We start from the raw sequence: 20,932 nt of genomic DNA, 5'->3' as shown, positions 1-20,932 counted from the left end.
CGCGCGCCGATCCAGGTTTTTAGCAGATACGCGCGGCTCCGTGCGTATCTACTAAAATCCAGCGTACTTTTGTTTGCGCCTGGAGCGCAAACAAAAGTAGGCCTATTCGCGGAGTATGAAAATCCGCCCCTAAGTGAACTTAATAGCAGGTAATGATAAGAACATCTTTATATGACTTCACTGTTATCTTTTCTATGCAATGGCTTGGCTTTCTAATGTCTGTTGTACCAAAAGGACACTTGGCAAATAGAATATTCTGGATTGTTGTTCTATTTGCCAATAAAATTTATAAAAAAAAAAAAAAAATACCAACCAGGTTATAAGCTTATGTACCTAGACATTGTTGTGTCCAGCCTCAGAAGGCTTCCCCCGACATGCCTCACCTCTATTTCAGCCTTCTCTACCAGCCTCGGGAGAATGGCATCCATAGCATCTCCTTGCCGCACCCTCCGGCTTCCCCGGAGCGGCTCTGGCGCGGCATCCCGCCATGTTGACCTGAGGCTTCCTAGGGCGCGTGCACACCTCACGTCTTATAGCAGTATTGGCGTGAACCTCGGGGGTGTCCCCCTCGAGTGATGTCACTCCCTCTGCATACAAAAGGTTGCCCATTTGCTGACTCTCACCAAATTAGCAACAGATTGGATTCGCTCCGGTCTGAAGCTGCTCTTTTGCTTATACTCTGCTGAAAGCCACCTTCACCCTCCAGGGTCTACTAACCTGGGTACCCAATCCTCGGGGGCCCTTTGCTTATTTCCAGGTGCCTATCCTATTTACAGGTACCCGCTCCTCGAGGGCCTGTGTGTCTATCCTGGTGCATACTACCAATTCTTCAACCTGCTGGAACACTACCTATCTGCTACAGAGTGTGAGTACAACTTCTCCCAGTCTGTCCATCTACAGCTCCTCGCTGCTTTTCAACATTGGGCCCTACACCACCATTGCCGAGGACTACAGACTGCTAATACCTATCCTCTCTCTACTGCTCATTGGGAACTCTATATACTCAGCTGCATGGGAGTGTGTAACAACATCTGCCAGTCTGTCTCTCCTACAGTGCCTTACTGGACATCTGCATCGGGGCCTTACACCATTGTGGATCTGGGTCTCCTACGCCAAGGATCACAGACTGCTCTCTACTGCCACCTCTGGTGGCCCTCACACCACTGTATAATAAAAGATTCATTCAGTGTTTGTGCATCCAAGCCTAGCCAGATACTTCAGTTCCCTACGGGGCTCCTCCCCATAGGAGATAACATCACTGTTGCCCCTGAGAATCCAAACACCTCGATATCATAACAGACATGCTATACAGTCTACTGCTACAGTTAATTTTTTAAAATGCTCCAGGTTTCAAAAAACTATAGATTACAACAAACACAGCAGTGAGCCATTTCAAATGCACAACTTTGGAATGTATTACCAGTAAGTCAGAGGGATGAGATGGATTTAAAGATTGTTAGAAAGCTTTTAAAGATCTTGTATTTTAATGAAGCATATGAATAACATTGTTTTATTTTAAAAATTGTTATGTTTCAGATTGTCATTTTATTATGAATTTCTGAGATGTAATCCGCCTTGAACCACATTGAGTAATGGCAGAATAAAAGCAGTTTTAAATAATTAAGGGTATGTGCTAAGCATCTTTCATGTTCAGAGTGTATATCCAGTTCTCTGATTGAATTAAAGGAAGAGTTGTCTGGAGAGAGTGTTCATCATCTAGACCCTCTCCCTAACCAACAATTTGTTTAGTCCTTGCTAGCCAAGAAGAGGTCTCAATCCACCTGACTTCTTGGGGTACAAAAATACCAGAAGTAGAACCCCTAGCCATCACTCCTGAGAAGGGGCAGACTGGAATACCTTCTGTTTCAGGAGGAACTCTACCTCTAGCTGCAGCTGAGCAACATGGGAGGAGTTGGAGTTGAAGACTGAGATTTAATGAAGGTGAGAAGAAATGCAAACATTATCCAGAATCCACAATTTTCAGGATTCAATGGCCCTTGGTGACACCAATCAATTTTGGAAGGTAGGACTGCACCCTCCCCCTCATCTACTGCAAGGATGTCAAAAATTAGTTCCAGAATTAGGCTGCCACTGTTGCTTGGCTTTTGGCTGTACTTTTTCCATCTACCTGCATCTAACAGGCAGCTGCTGCTAAAGAGAATGGGAGGAACAGGAAAGCTTTGAGAAGCGTGAAAGAGGTGTCATTGGAAGAATGAATGCTTGTAGGGAAAGTACTGTCATTGGAGTGGGGGAAGGCTCTTTCCCCACCACTATCTTCTTTACCTTGTCACCAAACAAGTCTCCATTAGCACAGGAAATAGCTGCCTGATGGTCATGCATATCTTCACAAAACCCACTTGCTCTCCACCATGCAAGCCTTTGAGCTCTGATGGAAGCGGCCTAAGGCCTGGCGCAGTGTCAAAAGCTATACAGATCAGAAGCTTCTCACATTCCTCTATATTCTCAAGCTTGGTGGAATTTTGCCTGCTCCAAACCTGACAATTCTATCAAATGTTTCAGCTTCTATACATATTCTTTTAAGTCCTGTTCCATGTATAGCTGATGAGCCACGATTCTGGTGCTAAACATGAATCCCTGGAAGACCACCTTACCAAATGTGTTTAACATCTTTGGCACCTTTCCAGGAGGAGTGTTAGAGCAATCAAGTGTACTCTTAATATGCTTCAATGCCGACTCTACTACTACAAAACAGTGTAATAGCTGAATCCCTCAAAACCTTGGGAGGCCTGCACACTATATTTCAAATGCAGCTTTCGAGCCACCAAAAGGTATAATTTATTTACAATTATTTGCATATACTACCTCCTCATCTATATACTAGAATGGATGCAACATCCATAACATGCAGAAAAAAATGAAGCAGCCCAAAGACATCTGCTCTCAAGCCTACCTTCTTCCTGACTCAGACTGAAAGCATGCTGGAGGAAAAGTCCATAAACAAATATTCAGGTGGACTTGGGGAAATTCACTGCTTATCCCTGAAATAAGTAGAATGGAATCTACCTAACACTTGGGATCCTGCCAGGTATTTGCGACCTGGATTTGCTACTGTTGAAAACAGGATAACTGGGCTTGATGGACCTTTGATCTGACCCAGTATGGCAAGAAGTTTTATGCTTGCCAGCTTATCCAGGATACATAAGTAGAAGAGATCTTCAGGAGCAAACATATGCAGAGGCAAGTTCAGTAAAAGGACAGAAGGAGTCCCCATGAAATCATCCTCCTCCCCTGACCGCGGCAGTATGCTGAATCATGACCCCGACAATGATGATCGTATATAGGGAGAAGACCACTACTCTGAAGGGGAAACTTCTGGAACAAACTCAAGAGTGCACTAAAGCCACTTCTTCCCTTCCATAAAGGGACTCCCCTGGAGGAGGAGATTAAATCTACAACTTCAGGGAAGGGACTTACTTCCACTGATGGAAGAATACCAATTATTGAGATGAAGCTTGAGACTCTGGGGGACTTTAACACTACAGTGTGAAAAGATATCCTTCATCTTGGACAGAAGAGGCTCCAACTTTTCTCTCCACTCCTCAGGGTCTAAAGAGGGAAACAAATTCTTCACAAGCTCTAACAGCTGGATTCCCACTGACTGAGGGATTCCATGCACTGGAGTTGGAGGAGGAGTGACTTCTTCAGAGATCCAGATCAGCACTTCTTCACTAAGGCCAGCCGACACCAGCTGCACCAAGTGGGAACTTGGGACTGCAGTGGTAGCTATAGCCATGGCCAGCTCTGGGTACTCCTCACCGGATAAGTCAAGGCTTCCTGTTGTTCAACACCACGTCTGACAGACTGGGTCAGAAACACCTCCTTCTGCATCATTGCAGGACTTTTGTACTCTACCACGACAAGGACAGGACCATAGCAGGCCACACCACAGAGGAGTTCCATGCCAAAAAGATGGATCGTGCCAGGTTCAGACAAAAGAAGTGGCTTGGCACCATGGGGATCTTCTGCACCATGAACAAGGATGGCACCTGCATTAGGAAAGTCATGTCCCACCTCAGGGTAGAGGCTAGTTCCGTTCTGGTAGAGTTCAAAACCGGCAGTGAAGGCTTCTTCGACCCACAGGGAGCAGGCCCTAGAAGGGATCCCTCATAAGCACTCTTCTCTTCATCACAACTGTTACCTCGCTTAACCCCTGACCTAGAACAGATCTAGGACCCAGCATCACAGGAGGGAACCAGAGTAAGAAGCAGCTTCGATGTGACTTCTGCAAGACCTCCATTTTCCAGGCACGGTGTTGTTGCAATATCCTACCACAACTGTAACATTCATGATCCAACCTCAGGCAACAGTAAACCAAATGAGAGTCTATGATGGACATCTGGCACCCAGAAATGCAAGCCTTGTACCACTGACCACAGTCTTGATCCCAGACTTCTCCATTTCACAATCCACACTCCCCCCCCCCTTTTTTTTTTATTTTATAGAACTGAAAAATTCTGTTGAGGGGCTACAGAAGTAGTGGTTTAGAAAAGAAAAACAATGCAACGAGGTAGAAAACCTAGCACAATAAAAAGGGTCACAAAAATTATGGAAAGATTGGGAAAATGTCTGTGTGGTAATTCAGATGAAACAAGACTGAAGGACTCATGAGGCAACGCACATATGGGAACTCTTGCGCATGCTGAAAGTCTTTCCTGAGTGTCCATGTTGGCACCGTCAGATGACATCACCCATGCGCAATGGCTAATTCATGCCTGCTTGTCAATTGAAAACTGGCTTTGAAAATTATTTTAATGAGATCAGCAAAAACTCCATTTTAAGTCTATTATGTACGGAAAACATTTATTATTTTCTTTTGGAGTGCTTGGCTTGGTTCCAAATCACCTGGTGGTTTTCTAATGTCAATTGCCAGATGCATTCCTCCTATTGAACATAGTACAGCTTCCTCCGTTCTTTGGAAATCACCCTTCCAGAAACTGGCCAGGCCCCCTCCTGACTATCTTTTCAAAGTTCTTAGGCATAGACCCCATGGTGCATGGCCACAGAACAGACTCTTAAATGAGAGATCTAGAAAGAAGGAAGGGCTGATGAGCAAACCGAAGTATGCTGGTTATTATAACTAAAGATCTCTCTCTCTTAACCGAGTATAAAATGGATACTGGACTACTCATAACAAAAACGTCAAGTGGCTAATGGCCAACAGCCTTATTAAAAATTATTACGGATGCTCTAATACTGAAGAGACTGCTCCAGGCTTGGTGCCAGCCACTAGCCCTGGTAAATATCTTGGTGGCCATGATCCCCTCCCTGCTGGAGCATGTTCGGCTCTTTCCATATTTTGTAGCCTGCCAACTAGCGTGGAAAAGAATCTGTTCACAACTCCACATCTCCTGGCGGACACTGACCTATGCTATTGTGGAACTTCCTACCTTCTCCCCTAGCAGGGAAAATTCCACTTTCCATCACTGGAGAGCCTCCGGACTTACTCATGTATCCCAGCTCCTGGATGCTTCTGGCACTCATTTAAGCACCTTTGCAGACTTATGTGCCGCCTTTGGATTATCACAGAGAAGCTTCTTTGCTTATCTACAAATACGGCATTTTTTGCAAACCTGGGAAGGACACCCGATCTCTGTCTTTGATCAGGAGGTCCTGGACAAATTTTTCTCTCCCCGGCATCAACAAATGTTGTGTGCCTCAATGATGAAAATTCTGGTCCCTTTGGAGACTTCAAGCAGACTAGCAGCGTTGGCGAACCTATGGTCCCAAGACATGTCTCAACCCATTTTGGCATCCCAATTGGCAAACTGCTTTAAAAGTATCGCAAAAAGCGTGGAAAATGTGCAATTACGAGAAGCCCATTATAAGCTGTTACACCGGATTTACATTGCTCCAAAATGTGGCTTATAAATGGAAGATAACCAATTCTGCAGCATGCTTAAAATGCACAGCGGCAGTGGTGACATTGTACCATAATTTCTGGGATTGTCTGAAAATCCAACAGCTCTGGGAAAAGCTACTTCAATATTTGAGTAGTCTCCTGGCAAGGGACTTGCCGAAAGATCCAGCTTTCTGTATATTGCATCTCATTCCGGATTCAACATGCCTTTTTATTTATTTAAGGGTTTTTATATACCGCAGTACGTAAAGAGATACATCACCGCAGTTTACACAAGGTTTACACGGTTTACACAAGGCCTTTATACTGACCAAACAATCCTATCTCAGTGGACTGATAAAGACCCTCCGACAGTCTTGCAATGGAGGCTGCGGCTACACAAACTGGCGATCTATGAACATTTGTCCACAAAAAAAAAAAAAAGCATCCTCAGCAAAGAAATATGACCTTTTCTTGGACATCTGGAAACCATATCTGTGTTCCCTGAATCCTCGGGCACACAGCAAAATTTTAAACTTAACAGTATAGGCCTATGGCTTCCTGGCTTGGGAGGCTGAGGTACACTGCTATCAGCTCTACGAGAGTGCATCTTCTTTGTTCCTATAGTTGACTCAATGCCGTCCGATCCTTATAGTCATTACCTCCTTGAGACCTCATATTTTACTCCTCATATTTATCTATTATCTCCTTTTCATATTTCATCGCGCATCCCTATTTTATTTCATTTCCTTTAATTACTGCCTCTAAACAGTGTTTGTGGGTGGGGGAAGGGGGAAATGGAAGAGGGTACATGGACAAGATGGTTTGCCTTTACCTTTCTGGTTTTTTGTACTACTATTGGTACTACAGGTTGATGAAGCGGATGTTACCATCTGCAACCCTCATGAGGGGCTTAGGTTCATGGTTCTATTTAAGTGATTTATTCTGTTTTATACTTCTGTGATGTAAAATTCCAAAAATAAAGATTACAAAAAAAAAAAAAAAAAAAAAAAATAAATGTATTATGGTGATATACAGATAACACACCAGACAACCAACTCATTAGTTGTTTTATCCTCACTTTACAACCCATTTAATCAGATGTTTTTAAAGCAATATATGAATGTGTAAAACTGCAAATCTTCTTAAAAAAAAGAAAAAATGGAAATAAAAGAAACTATTCCTACACAAGTAAAGAGAAAATTGACAGAATGGTCTCACATCATGAAGCTTAAACTCTCAAAGATATGCTCAGGATGGCAAATATCCAGTATCTGGAGTGTAAGCAGCAACTATAGAACTTGGGATTGCAATCAATCAACTTTCATCAATAGTTGTTGACAAAGTAGCCAGGACCCTATCGAGTTTCCTATCATCCTGTGTGCTTTACTAGCCAGGGGCATATTGTAGTAATTGTACAATGGTAAGTATAAGTATTAAGCAACATATATATACACACACAGCAATTATAGTGTCTATAGAAAACTCATGATGTATATACATAGATAGTCACATACATATAATACTTACACCATTTGTAGATTTGTAAAACATTTCAGTTTTATGAAAAGTTTTTTGTGGAAATATTGCATACAGTGTGAAAGGATTAAAGTATCTATTCTTTGGTATTCCCCGAGTAGTTTATGGCTTAAAAGCTGGCAGGCATATAGAAACATAGAAATGACAGCAGAAAAGGATCAAATGATCCACCCAGTCTGGCCAGCAAGCTTATGCTAGTATCTGCTGCACTGTGCAGGTTACCCCCATGCTTATCAGTTTACCAGATCATAAATGTCAGGTAAACTGATATTTAAACAAAAACACTCACCTTCACTGCTCTTGTTATCTATCAGTAAATATCTGTTGCAGGATTTATCAGTCTTTAAGCCACATCTGTTTGGATTCTGGAGATGCGAGAGCTTGTCGGACGCTTTATCCTCTGCATCCGACAAGTCACTATCAGTGGAGCTCCACGTGATGTCTGCATGCTCTATGCCATTCTCAGTCGCAGATAGGCCTGCTAAACAAAACCAAACTGATAAAAGCACAATCCAGCAAGTTTTAGTAAAAACTGGTTGAGGGAGATTGGAAGACTCACTGGATTTGTTCAGAGATCTCTCTATAAAAACAGAGTTAAAATCTGACTTGGTTAATAGTGATCACATTCTTACCACACTGGTTGGTACAGCATCAGTGGCTATGAAAGGAGGCAGCATCCCCCAGGTTAGTTCATAGCAAGTAAGTTTTCATAACTTAAGACTTAAACTTAAGTTATGATGCTAAGAAAGCATCAACTGGCGTCCAAGATAGCAGCTTCATACAGCTAGATGGACCCTTCTCTCACCCACTCCACGAGGTAGTCCTTCCAAAATAAAGTAGCAATATACTGGCTAGATTACATGGAAACACTAATTGCTACTGACCAGGAATCATCTGATATGCAGTTGCTAAAAGACAACAATACCATACATTAAACCCACTTCAAACCAGCCAAAATTTGGAAAGTCTTGTGGGTAAAAGGACAACCTCCGTTTCCTGTGGTATTCAGCTACCCCTTTTCAACTAGCTCCATAGGAGTAACTGCCTAATCTAAGTGATTGCCTCTACAGAGGCCAAAACTAGTGAATAGCACTGGTAGACCCAGCACTGAAAAACAGCACACAGAACACTTCTTGTACAAAGAGATAACTAAGAATTACCTGCATCATAGGTCAGAGACGGTACCAGGTGCTTCACAGCCTGTGGCTTCTTCTCAAAAGATCTGAAGGTCTGTGAAGAGCAACACGTAAAACAATGGGAGGAGACGGGACAAAACAAGCAACAAAACACCATATGAATGTAGATGACTTTAGACATGCAGTATTGCTGACTGCATTCTCCCTCCTCACCCATAAAAACAGCAGGTCGGAACAACCTGCTCCCTGACCAGCTTCATTCTATGCTGGCACACACTGAAAACGGCATACTACAAATCATATTTTTAAATCCAGCACATAACATCTGTGGTCTAAGCCACAGAACTAATCTGAATTTCTCCAGGCTAGCATGTCTGGTAGACTATGCAGGGGGGGGGGGGGGGGGGGGGGGGGGGGGAGAAATCTAAGGAACCGGATGTGTGGGGAACCACCACAATAGTATTGGTGGCTATTTAGGTTATAATAAAGCTTTATGATTAGACATGGAAAGGGAGAGGTGCTGGGTGTGAACGATGTGGAGGATCTTGTGTACTCATCTGCCCAAAATGGTAGAGTCTACATAAGGAAGACAAAAACTTTCCTGGATAAGGACAGATATCTTGCAATTGATCAGGTCTTATAGCTGGAATGGATAGGACTAATTGGACAGACTGGATATGCTGAAATTCTGCCGTCCTCTACTGTTATTATTGCCAGAGGATATAAAGTTAAATGCCACCATCTGATTGCTCATAGCTCCAAGAGTAATCTAAATTAGATATCCTAGCAATGACCAGACTCCTTGAGATCAGCAGAAGCCAATGTGTACACTCCATTCCCTGGTGTACGCATCTGTTGCCAGCATTACTTTATGAGTTAAAAGTCAAAGGGGAGCTCCCATTTCCAGGATGTTTAGGCCTAGCTCCTACTTGAGAAATTCTTTCATATCTGCAGTGACCCTTTACCAGGAATGACAAGCGCTGAAGCAACTAATCCCACTGAGCTCAGAGGCCCGCTGAATAATTTACATATCAAGGCATGTGAGCCACATACACTGAAGCTGCTTCCATGTGTCCTAGAATAATCAGAACTTCTTGAGCCAGGATTTTTTTTTTGTATTTAAAAGTTTTTTATTGAAATGAGGTGCAGAAAATACATATCCAAAAAGTCAAGATACATAACAAAAGCCACACGCTAGATACGCCTTGCAAATGTATAGCATAAAACATAAACAACCTCATAATCTATTACATAAATGGTACATTTTATAGAAACTATCCCCCCGCCCCCCCAAACAACTGGTAAATCAGATTGTAATACACAATGTTATGCTGAGGTAACAACAAAAAAGACACACAAAAGTGAAAAGTGAAAAACAAGGGCAAGTAGAGTGGTCGTAACTAATGGCAGCAATACAGTTAGAGTACAGGTATCATGAGAGTAATAAAGCTCTTGTTTCCTTCCTCTTAGAAGACCAGGAAGACGGAAACCAGAGTAAGCAAGGGTCGCAGTTCTAGAATCACCATGCTGGGTTCAAAAAGCGTACGGGCTGTAGCACTATATTTAAAGAGAGTACAAATATACAGAGATCCTTAGACACTGGTCACTATATGTGAATGGAGGAAAAATGCGCTGGTTATCGATGAGAAGCTAGCCAGTGTTGGTATGGTGCCCAAGTTTTTGTGAAAGCCCCCGTGCGATCATGATGCACAGCTGTGAGCCTAGTCAATTGGTAATAATTATGTAACCTAGCTTGCACCTTGGCAAGACTAGGTACAGCTCTCTGCTTCCAGTGTAATGCAATTTCTGTACGTGCTGCAATAAAAATCTGTTGAGCAATTCTCTGCTGGTCATTATTGAGATCTGCAATATACAAGGGTAGTAGAGTATGCCAGGGTGTAGCCCGGATTGCTACACCCAGAACAGCGGAGACCCAAGCTACAACATTTAACCAAAACGGGGCTACGAGAGTACAGCTCCACCAAATATGATAGTAAGTACCAGTCTCTCCGCAGCCTCGCCAACACAGCTCGGAAAAGGCCGAATGGAAACGGTGCAAGCGTACGGGGGTATAATGCCAGCGATATAGCATCTTATAACAATTTTCCTGAATACCTGCTGAAATAGAACACTTGTGAGCATTGGTAAATATATCATCCCATTCTACATCTGAGAGGGTCCGTTGGAAGTCAGAATCCCACGCTTTCTGTTGAGGAAAGGAGCTAAGCCGCCTCCCATTTAATAACGCATAAATCTTAGATATCACCCCTTGCATATGATGAGCATTCATACAATAAGATTCAAAAAGAGAGCCAGATAACTGAAGAGTGCCCAATCGGATCATCCGGTGAAGGGCATGATATATCTGCGCATATAAAAAGAAATCAATGGGAAGGGGATCATAAAGGCGGCCTAAATCCTCCCTGGACAATATAGCCCCCTGTACCTGCACCTGTTCTATACGGGTAATGCCTGCTATGATCCACTCACGAACCCCCTTTGAGTGAGCCGTACGAGGCATCAATGAGTTGGTGAAAAGGTGTGTCAATAGCATATAATCTGCGGCCCCAACTAATCTATGCTTCCATTGCAACCACACCTGAACCATGGTCCTCAAAGCTGTGGGATAATATAAAAAGGGATCCCAAGTACTTTGAGGCTGCCATGGCAACGCAGATAATGGCATGCCTCAGACCAGAGATTGTTCCAGGAGAATCCACTGAGGTACCTCCTGCGTTCTATGTATAGCTACCAGGGCCCTTAACTGTGCTGCAGTATAATACCAGCTGAGGTTTGGAGCACTTAACCCGCCCCTGTCTTTTGGTAAATAGAGAGTAGCGCGAGCCACTCGCGGTGGGCGCTTGCGCCAGATAAACCCAAAAATAATTTGTTGCCAGTGGTTAAGGACAGCGGGCTTGATATAAATAGGGATGGTGGTAAAAAAATAGAGAAAACGGGGTAAGACGTTCATTTTAATAATGGCAATTCGCCCTAGCCATGAATGGGTATGACGACTCCACTTATCTAAATCCGTCTTTAAAGTCTTAACAAGCTGAGTATAATTTAAGTGATATAGTTGGTCAGATCTAGGCCCAATACGCACTCCCAAATATTTTATCGCTCCCTTAGCCCACTTAAAAGGAAACTGGCCCTACAGTCGCCTCACTTCGTCCTCAGGTAAAGTGAGATTAAGAATCTCAGATTTTTCATAATTGACCTTGAGTCCAGATACCTTGGTGAACTGCACAAGTTCCTGCATGACCCCATAGAGGGAAAGTGACGGGTCAGTGAGAGTAAACATCACGTCATCCGCAAAAAGAGAGATTTTGAAATGATGTCCACCCGCACGGACTCCGGTAACTGCGCTGGTGAGCCTAACTCTGGTGGTAAAAGGCTCCAAGAACAGCGCAAAAAGTAAAGGGGAAAGCGGACACCCCTGTCTGGTTCCCCGTCCTATGTCAAAAGGTGTCCCATATGTTCCATTGACTGACCCGTGCCTGTGGGTGGTCATAAAGTTTTTCAATCCACTTAATAAAATTGCTACCAAAGCCCATTCGAGAAAGGGTATGAAATAAAAAGGGCCAGTGGACAAGATCAAACGCCTTTTCGGCATCTAAGGAGAGGACAGCAGGAACTTTAGAATGATGAACATAATCAACAATTCGCCTGACATTATCAGCTGCTAAGCGGCCAGGTACAAATCCAACCTGATCGGAGTGAACAAGCTTAGTCAAGACCCCATTAAGTCGAGCAGCTAAAATCCTAGCCAGTAATTTCAAATCAATGTTTATCAAGGAAATAGGTCGATAGGACCCGCATTGTGTGTTATCACGACCCGGCTTGGCTATGACCGAGATGCCAGCAGTATTACTGTCTTGAGCTATATGCCCCTCAGTGCGTAGGAAATTGAACATATCAGTGAGTGGCTCAACGAGGACAGGAGCCAAATTGCGATAGTAAAAGCCCGTAAACCCATCAAGGCCCGGAGCCTTACCAGGCTTCAAGCCCTTGATTGCCTCTAACACTTCATGGGGTTCTATAGGCCTGTCCAGAAATTCCTGTTGTGCCTGTGTGAGAGTAGACAAAGGCAAAGAATTCAGGTACGAGGAAATATCGTCCTCCTGAATACCCGAGGTTCCTGAATAGAGCTTAGCATAAAACTCCGTGAAGCATTCACGAATTTCTGCAGAGGTTGTAACAATAGAGCCCTGTGTGTTGCAAATCTTTGCTACAAGGGTTTGAGCTCGAGCAGCCTTAAGCTTCTGAGCTAAATATCGCCCGGCTTTATTGCCACCTTCAAAAAATTGTTGTTTCAACATAAGCAAATGGTGACTAATGGCTGTATCCTCAAGAGATCTCAAAGCGTCCTTTGCTCTGAGTATTTTATTATAGGTGGAGTTAGAACCATCGATTATATGCTGTTGAGTTAGTGTAGCAATCTCTAACTTAAGGCGAGAACGCTCTTTCTCCTGCTCCCTATTACAGTGAACAGCCCTAGCAATAAGCCACCCTCGAAGCACAGCCTTAGAACAATCCCACACTGTGGTAGGACAAGAGGCGTCCTTTGTATTGTTGCGAAAATACTCCCTGAGATGATCAGCAGTGCGAGTTAGGAAGTCCTTATCCTTTAATAAGCTGTCATTAAGACGCCAAGGTTTAAACCCTCTATCCCGGTCACCCAGGCGAGCAGCGATCCATACCGGCCCACGTAATAGGTTCGATACCAGCCCCAGAGACAGCGTTCTGCAAATGGGAAGATATGAACAGATAATCAATACGGGAGTATGTACCGTGCGGAGAGGAGAAGAAGGTGTAGGACCTAGAGCGAGGGAATGTTTGTCTCCATATATTCACTAGACTCCATCTCTCTAGAAAGGAACTCCATTCCTTCCGCATCCCAGAAGGGGCTACCGTCTGAGCTGTACTATCTAAGGACGGGTCACATACTGCATTAAAGTCCCCTCCTAGCACCAGATCACCCTCGCCATAGGATAAGAGCAACTGGTCTATTTCATGAAGAAAGGTGACTTGGGAAGTATTGGGAAAATAGACATTCAATAGAGTAATGACACTGGATCCCACTCTCAATTTGAGAAGTAGATATCTGCCGCGAGAGTCAAAATGTTTATCCAAGACCTCATGAGTTAGGGAATTAGAGACAAGGACTCCCACGCCGGCGTAGCGGGATGATTTGGTACTGGCAGCCCAGTAAGACTGAGCATAGGACGGGAAAACCAGAAGTCTTTCATGGTGCTTATGCACATGTGTTTCTTGAACAAAGCCAATAGTGGGCCCCAGACTCTGCAGTTCCCTCTTTAATAATAGACGCTTACGGGGTGTATTGAGGCCTTTTACATTAATAGAAACAATTTTATGCGCCATGATCTAGAACAATATAGAGCAAACTCTGTACCCTGACAAAACCCAAAGATGTAGAGAGGAGAAAACCACTCGCCCGCCTGAAAAGAAAAGTGATTACCAGTAAGACCCTCAGCATAAAAACAAAGAAACCAGCTGACCTCCCCATTAGTCCATTTGTGTGCCACCCTAGCTCGGTGGGAAAACACACTCCAACGGGGTGCACTCATCAGAATTTAGGCAGTCCCCCACCACGCCCCCCTCCCTCCCCACAAGCCCAACATGAACTCAACCATCAAAGAAATTGAAACAAACCCAGCAAATCAGTCAAAAATAGTATGACTATAACCAGAACTGTAAGTTACAGCTAATAGATGCTTGTCAGTAAGGCACGAACTCTCTCAGCTATGAAACCATAGCATCACCAGTGGCGTGTCGGAGAGAACATTGGCAACCGTCTAAATCAGGATACTGGAGGGCTCTTCAACCCAGTTCCAAAGAGGCTGAAACTTTATCTGATGCCTGGCGCCGGAGTCTCCTACCGCCCTTAGCAGCACGCTGCCACCGTGGGACAGCATCCATTTTAGCTGGCGGCGCTGCCGACTTTGGAGCTTGAAAGGTAATATCTAAGTGTGCTTGCTTGAAGGCCTCAACCGCTTTGATCCGATACGTGATGCCCTGCACTTGGAACTGTAAGCCAAAAGGAAATGTCCATCTGTAGCGAATAGAGGAAGATCTTAGGCTAGCAGTTACTTCCCGGAGATCGTATCGCCGCTTGAGCGTTGCTGGGGCCAGATCCTGGTAGATGGAAATGGCATGATTGTTCCATCTAACTTCCTTTAAATTGCGAGCGGCCTCAGAGACCTGTGTTTTCTGGAGGAAGCTATGAAAGCAGAGGACAAGGTCTCTGGGATGCTGGTCACTTCTAGGCCCCAAGGCCCGGTGCGCCCTCTCTAAGCGGATCTCCGAGGGCTGCGCAGGCGAGTTGGGCGAATCCGCATTTGCGAGGGAAAGAACATGTGCGCAAATCTGTTGCGCAGTGAGAGTAACATCATCATACTCCCCCGTGTCTGGTACTCCCCGAATCCGTATGTTGCAACGTCTACTACGGTTCTCGAGGTCCTCGAGTTTATCTTGAAGGGCCCCAAGTTCACTGTGGAATGTTAGCTGTTGGGAATTTAGGGTATTGAGAGCCTCTCCATGGCCTTCCACCCTTATATCAGTATCATACACCCTGTGGCCCAATGCAGCAATATCTTCCTTGATATCAGCCACAGCCGCCATTATATCGGCTTTGTCCCGTTTCATGTCTGCCCGGAGTGTGATAAACCATTCCCTAATTTCATCTCGGGAGAGTTGTGCCGGCTCTTGTGGGGAGTCTGCGCCTACATCCGAGTCAGCCACCGCTTCCGCTGCCGCATGGTCGGACTCCATTTCGGGCGCCGCGCAGCCGCCATCTTCCAGGCCAGAGGGAAGCGCTGCCTTCTCAAACGAGAACTGCCGCAAATCGGCGGTTTTACGTTTCGCTGTCATCTCCGGGTGTGCCTTGCTGCTAGAGATTGCTGCGAGTAAAGAATTAAGCCAAAAAAGCTTACGAAATCAGCATTTGCCGAGGCTTGTCTGCTTGTGGGGAGCGGAGCTCTGCGTTCAGGCGACTGCTTTCATCCGATGCGCAACAGCGCCCCCGTTGAGCCAGGATTTGATCTGCTGTAGTAGAGTCTGGAGCAAGACTTGAAGGCAGAACACCCATTGTGAAAGGAGGAAAGCTTTCTCCTCTAAGAAGTCTATCCATACTGTGATGAACTTGATTCTTTAGGTAGAAAGAGTTCAACTTGGCAAAGTTGATAATGAACTCTAGCGACTGAAGAAACTGGATCACCTTCTGCAGGGACTCTAACACCCCTGCTTGGCAAGGCCTTGTCACTAACCAGTCATCCAGGTAAGAAAAGTTACAAATTCCCTGGTGACAAAGGTGTGCCGCTGCTTCCGCTAGGCATTGCTTGAAAACCTTCAGGGCCACTGACAGCCGCATCATCTCACGCTAGAAATGTTACCCATAACATGCTTTCTTTATAAGCATGCTGATCATAAAACCCACCTTCAGTGATTCCAAATGATAGGAGTGCAGGTGTAAATGGAATCATAATTTGCATTAATGCAAGAACCCCCCCAAGTCACCCTTATTCCCAAACTTATATGGGAGTGGAGAAGGGGAATGACAGAAGGTTGACTGGGGAATATAGAATAGGAGCTTGAGGATGAGAGGGAATCAGCAGGGGTTTGTGAGAGAAGGGTTGAAGAGGGGGCCTGGGGAATACCACATTCATTCTAAGCACGCTCAATTATTGCAATGCCTTGTTTTACAGTCTTCCAATTAATCTTATGCAATGACTCTAGACCATACAAAATACAACAGCCAAGTTCATCGTCAGCAAGAACATATTCGATCATATAATCCCACTGTTACTAGAACTGTATTGGTTACTATTTTAAGTCCAGTTTAAGATTGGCATTTAGCCTTTAATGCATTACAGTGGGGCACATCTCATATCCTCTGTCCGGTCAACAAGAGCTACTAATTTTGCCTTCTCCAAAGGCCAGAAGGTTTGAAAATACTCAAGAGATTGCTTTTCCTACCTTTACCTCCAGAACTCTAATCCTTTAGGGTTGCAGTTAGAAAAAACTTAGGAACTCTCTAAAGATATTTGTCTTTACCAAACCTTTGCAGACCAGCTTCCTTAATTATTAAGTTGAAGCAGTGTCCTTTTTGACATGTATTAGTCTTTTGGGCTGGATTCAATTTTATTTACTGCTTTGAATACTCTGTTGACTCTTTTAGAATAACTGCTTTATTATCCTTTTATTGTGTTACTTATGTGTATCTTGTACTCTAAAGTTGAAATTGTTTCTGTGACATACACAATGTTTTTATTTAGTTTGATTTCATTTTTATGTTATATTGATTTTATTATTTTTCTTTGTACATCACTGACTACTCCTGTAAGACAGGTGATTAATCAAGACAAATAAATTAAATGAAAATGAATGAGAAGGAAACAGAGAAAAGTGTGAGAGGTAGGGAAAGATAATGAATCAGGTAGTGGTTTTAAGAAGAGCTTGGGATGAAGGAGGATACAAAGGACTGGAGGGGCATGAAAGAAAGAGAATGGGTTAGTAAGGTGAGAGGTGCTGGGAGATTATGAGAGAGGATCAGTTGAAGGTGTGGAGGCTGAAAGAGGAGATCCTCTCTAAGAGATGAAGGTTGAGAGAGGGGATTCACTGGTGGGGAGGATATTAAGAGAGGTTGAGAAAAAAAAAGAAAGAAGATTGACTGGAAAGTCTGGAGGTTGAAAAAGGGAATCAACTGAAGTGCAGTGAGGGTGAGAAAAAAAAAAAGTGATTGTTAGAGGGGGGGGGGGGGGATCATAACCCTGCTAATTTTAGTTGTTCTCTAGGATCATGTGAATTTGAGTATTAAAATGGAGTCACACTGACTAAAAGTTTGGAAAGCCCTGCTCTAAAGAACGGTAGAGGCCTCATTATACTGTCACTACAATAGGCCAAGGGATTTCTATGCAGAAAAAGGCAAGTAGAATCATTCATTGACTCTCATAAGATTCAGGAGATCAGGAAAAACTCTCTCTGCAACCACCAAGAGATGGAGTACTTACCTCACCCCACCAAGACCACAAGCTAGAGGCAAAGGAAGCTCTCTAGTGCAGCCCTTAGAGACATCGGAGATGGGAGAAGGGAGTTTGGGAAAATGCCCGTTTTGTACTACATCTATGACCTACCAAAAAATAAGGTGACAGGAACAGTCCTGAAAAACTTAATGCAAGGGCCTGCCTACTGAGACCACCATGGATAGACCCTGCTAACCCTCTAAGGCAAAATAAGCAGTGCCAAGTCCAGATATTATTTCTCTTTTTCCTGACACAAAATAAGTTAGGCTTCCCTTGTCTACTCCCTAGGTCTGTGATTCCTGACATGTCAGTTTCTAAAGGACCAGGAGGCCACATTACATCTTCTAGGAGCTTTGACTCACCAAGATATTAACTTCTGCAAACAATAAAGCTTCTTTAGAGGAAGACTGCTGCAACAGGTCCTAGAGCCTGCTTCTGCCGCCCAGTCATGCAGCCATTACAGCCTCCATTCTGTACCCACAGATACCACAGACAGAGGGGTGGGGAAGTCATCCACCAAAAAGGAATCCCTGCATTCCAACCAGCTAACTTCAGGATTTCCAAGAGCTGTTGCCTGCAGTGCAAGAAGGCACAAGCCACAGAACCTCCATAAAAAAAAGTGGATTGAATTTAACAGCTGTAGCTGTTTTAAGAGCAATTCAGTCTTTCCTTCCCTCAGATCAAGAACCAAGCCAAACAGTTTACAGGTTACCACTGAATCCAACATCACCTCAAGGGACTCAGAAGCACTCCTCCCTATATTCTGATGAGAGAGAGGATACAACTTAGATATAGTCTTATTCCCTTTCAGGCCCTCAATAGAAGGGCTTCTCCTGCAGGGGTTCCCGGGTGAGGAGGTGGAATTTGGAGTCCTTGAGAGCTCAGCAAGACCCAACTTAATTTAAGGTGAAGGAGAAGGTTGGGAGGATGATAGACCTGGACCCAGACCAGATTTCATTTTAAGGCTAGGTCCATTTAATCTCTTTGAGAAAAGAGAGCTCTAGGTAGCTAACTGACCCTGTAGAAGGTAGGCGCTCCTTCAGGAGCCTCACTGACCCTTGAGCAGATATTTGAGAAAGAAACCATCAGGGAGAGAGCCAAGCAAATCCCTCCCTCCAAAGAGTCTGGTAGTGGAGAACTTTCACCAGAGAATACTTATAGAAAAAAAGAAACATAGAAATGATGGCAGAAAAGGACCAAAAGATCCACTCAGTCTGCCCAGTATCTGCTGCACTGTGCAGGTTACCCTCATGCTGATCAGTTTCCCAGACAGTAAGAGTCAGGGCACACAGATGCTATCCAAATCCAATTTTCCCTAACCCCTGCCATGGAAGCAGAGAGCAATGATGGAGCCACATCAAAAGTATGAGGCTTATTGATTAAGGGTAGTGAAAGCCGCCTCAACAGATTACACCCTTGCTCATTTGCTCCCCAAACTGTAATAGTCTGAGCCCTCGTTGGTTGCTGTCTGAATCAGATTCCCCTTTTCCCCACTGCCGTTGAAGAAGAGAGCGATGATGGACTTGTATTATGCCTTGATGCTACCCTTAAGAAATAAAAGTAACTGCCACACCAGCAAAACTTCTGGTATGCTGAGATGCCGGCTTGTGCTGTAAATTTAAACAAGATTCCTGCAGTGGACAAATACAGTAGACTTCCTGTTTGCTGAGATGTTAAATCGGTTTACAGACTGTGCGCTGAGCTATTGTGCCTAAGCTAATGTTTGTAGTTGCACTACTAGTTACTGTGAAGGAATTAACATTATTTGAATGGTCATCTTCTTTCCCCCCTGAAGCAGCCCATATTGTATGGATGAAACTCAGTCCGACACTGGTTTTTACCTTTAATTAAAATATTTCCTTACATCGATCTAATTTTGTTTTGGTTACATCTCTTTTCTTCAATTCCATCCTCTAGCCTTTAAGGATCCACGGCCCTTTGAATTCCTTCGCTGTTTTTGTCTTCACTGTGCATTCACCACCCTTCTCCATGAAGAAATATTTCCTGACATTGGTTCTTAGTCGTCTTCCCAGGAGTTTCATTTCATGATTTCTTTCCAATGGTAAAGGTTTGACAATTGTGCATCATTAAAACCTTTCAGGTATCTGAAGGTCTGTATCATATCATTGACAGGATTGACCACACCTCATCAGCCTACAACTCTATACTACAGGAAAACTTGTTCTTCAGAAGATCTTGGCAAATCCCTGATCAGAAATCTCCCAAACTTGGATCTTTCAAATCCCAATTCAGCTATCACCTCATGGCAAAACATCACTGAAATGATAGCTAACGAACTATGCCCAATGTCAAAAAAAAATTATAAACCCCTCCCATAAAAATAAGCAACCGTGGTTCTCTAATGAACTCCGCACTCAGAAGCAAAATCTAAGACGGAAAGAAAAAGAATGGAGGAAGAACTCTAATCCCCTCACTCTTTCCATATACAAAACTACTCTCCACCAGTACAGATCAGCAATACTTCGAACAAAAAGAGATTTCTATGCTCACCGCATCCACGATATGCTGTATGATGCGAGGGCCCTCTTCTCCTATGTTTCGGAACTGACCAAAACAGCTCTTCCTAACATCCCTGACGATACAGCTCAATCAAAGGCCAATGACCTGGCCTTATTCTTTCAAAATAAAATCACCAATACCCTGGCCAGATTACCTGTCAACACAAATCCTACTCTTCCGGACACAGTTCTCCTACCAAACTCAGACATAAGATTGGATTCCTTTGATTCAACCCACACCTTAGAGGTAGAATCGCTGATAAAAAGAATGAAACCTTCGACCCACCCACTGGACCAAATACCCTCCAAGTTACTGATCCTCATCCCAGAATACATATCCAAATATCTAGCTGATATCATCAATTGTTCCTTTACACAAGGAACATTCCCGGACGCACTCAAATTGGCCACGCTCAAACCCATACTCAAAAAATCCAACCTGGACCCGGAAGACCTCAACAATTACCGTCCCATATCAAATCTCCCATTTGTATCTAAGATCATGGAGAAAATTGTAAATAAGCAACTTTCAAATTACCTAGAAGACCACAATATACTTCACACGTCACAATATGGTTTCCGAAAAGAACACAATACGGAAACCCTCCTCGCCTCCCTCCTGGATCAACTATATATTGGTTTGATAAAGGACAGTCATTTCTCTTAGCCCTCCTCGACATCTCTGCGGCTTTTGATACGGTAAATCACAACATCCTCCTAAACCGACTCTCAGACATAGGAATTACAGGCTCAGCCCTCAGATGGTTCGAATCTTTCCTCAGTAATAGAGGCTATAAGGTAAAAATTAAAAACATGGAATCACCTCATACTAATGCTCCT

The 20,932-nt window shown here is 43.9% G+C and overlaps 1 protein-coding gene across 6 annotated transcripts in view; it reads right to left on the bottom strand.

The window, feature by feature from the left end:
* Positions 1–20,932, bottom strand: part of SPIDR (scaffold protein involved in DNA repair) — a 736,772-nt gene that overhangs the window by 669,047 nt on the left and 46,793 nt on the right. For 5 of the 6 annotated variants that reach the window (XM_029591243.1, XM_029591246.1, XM_029591241.1 and 2 more), the window contains exons 3-4: positions 8,557–8,626; positions 7,686–7,877 (exon numbers count right to left, since the gene is read on the bottom strand). In XM_029591243.1, coding sequence (XP_029447103.1) covers positions 7,686–7,877; positions 8,557–8,626 — 262 coding nt within the window. The remainder of the gene's footprint in view (positions 1–7,685; positions 7,878–8,556; positions 8,627–20,932) is intronic. The other variant, XM_029591242.1, reaches the window with a different exon arrangement.

This window comes from Rhinatrema bivittatum, chromosome 2 (assembly GCF_901001135.1).
Source record: "Rhinatrema bivittatum chromosome 2, aRhiBiv1.1, whole genome shotgun sequence".
Classification (NCBI taxonomy): Eukaryota; Metazoa; Chordata; class Amphibia; order Gymnophiona; family Rhinatrematidae; genus Rhinatrema; species Rhinatrema bivittatum.
The sequence above is the reverse complement of the archived record's forward strand: the minus strand, read 5'-3'. Positions and strand labels throughout refer to the sequence as shown.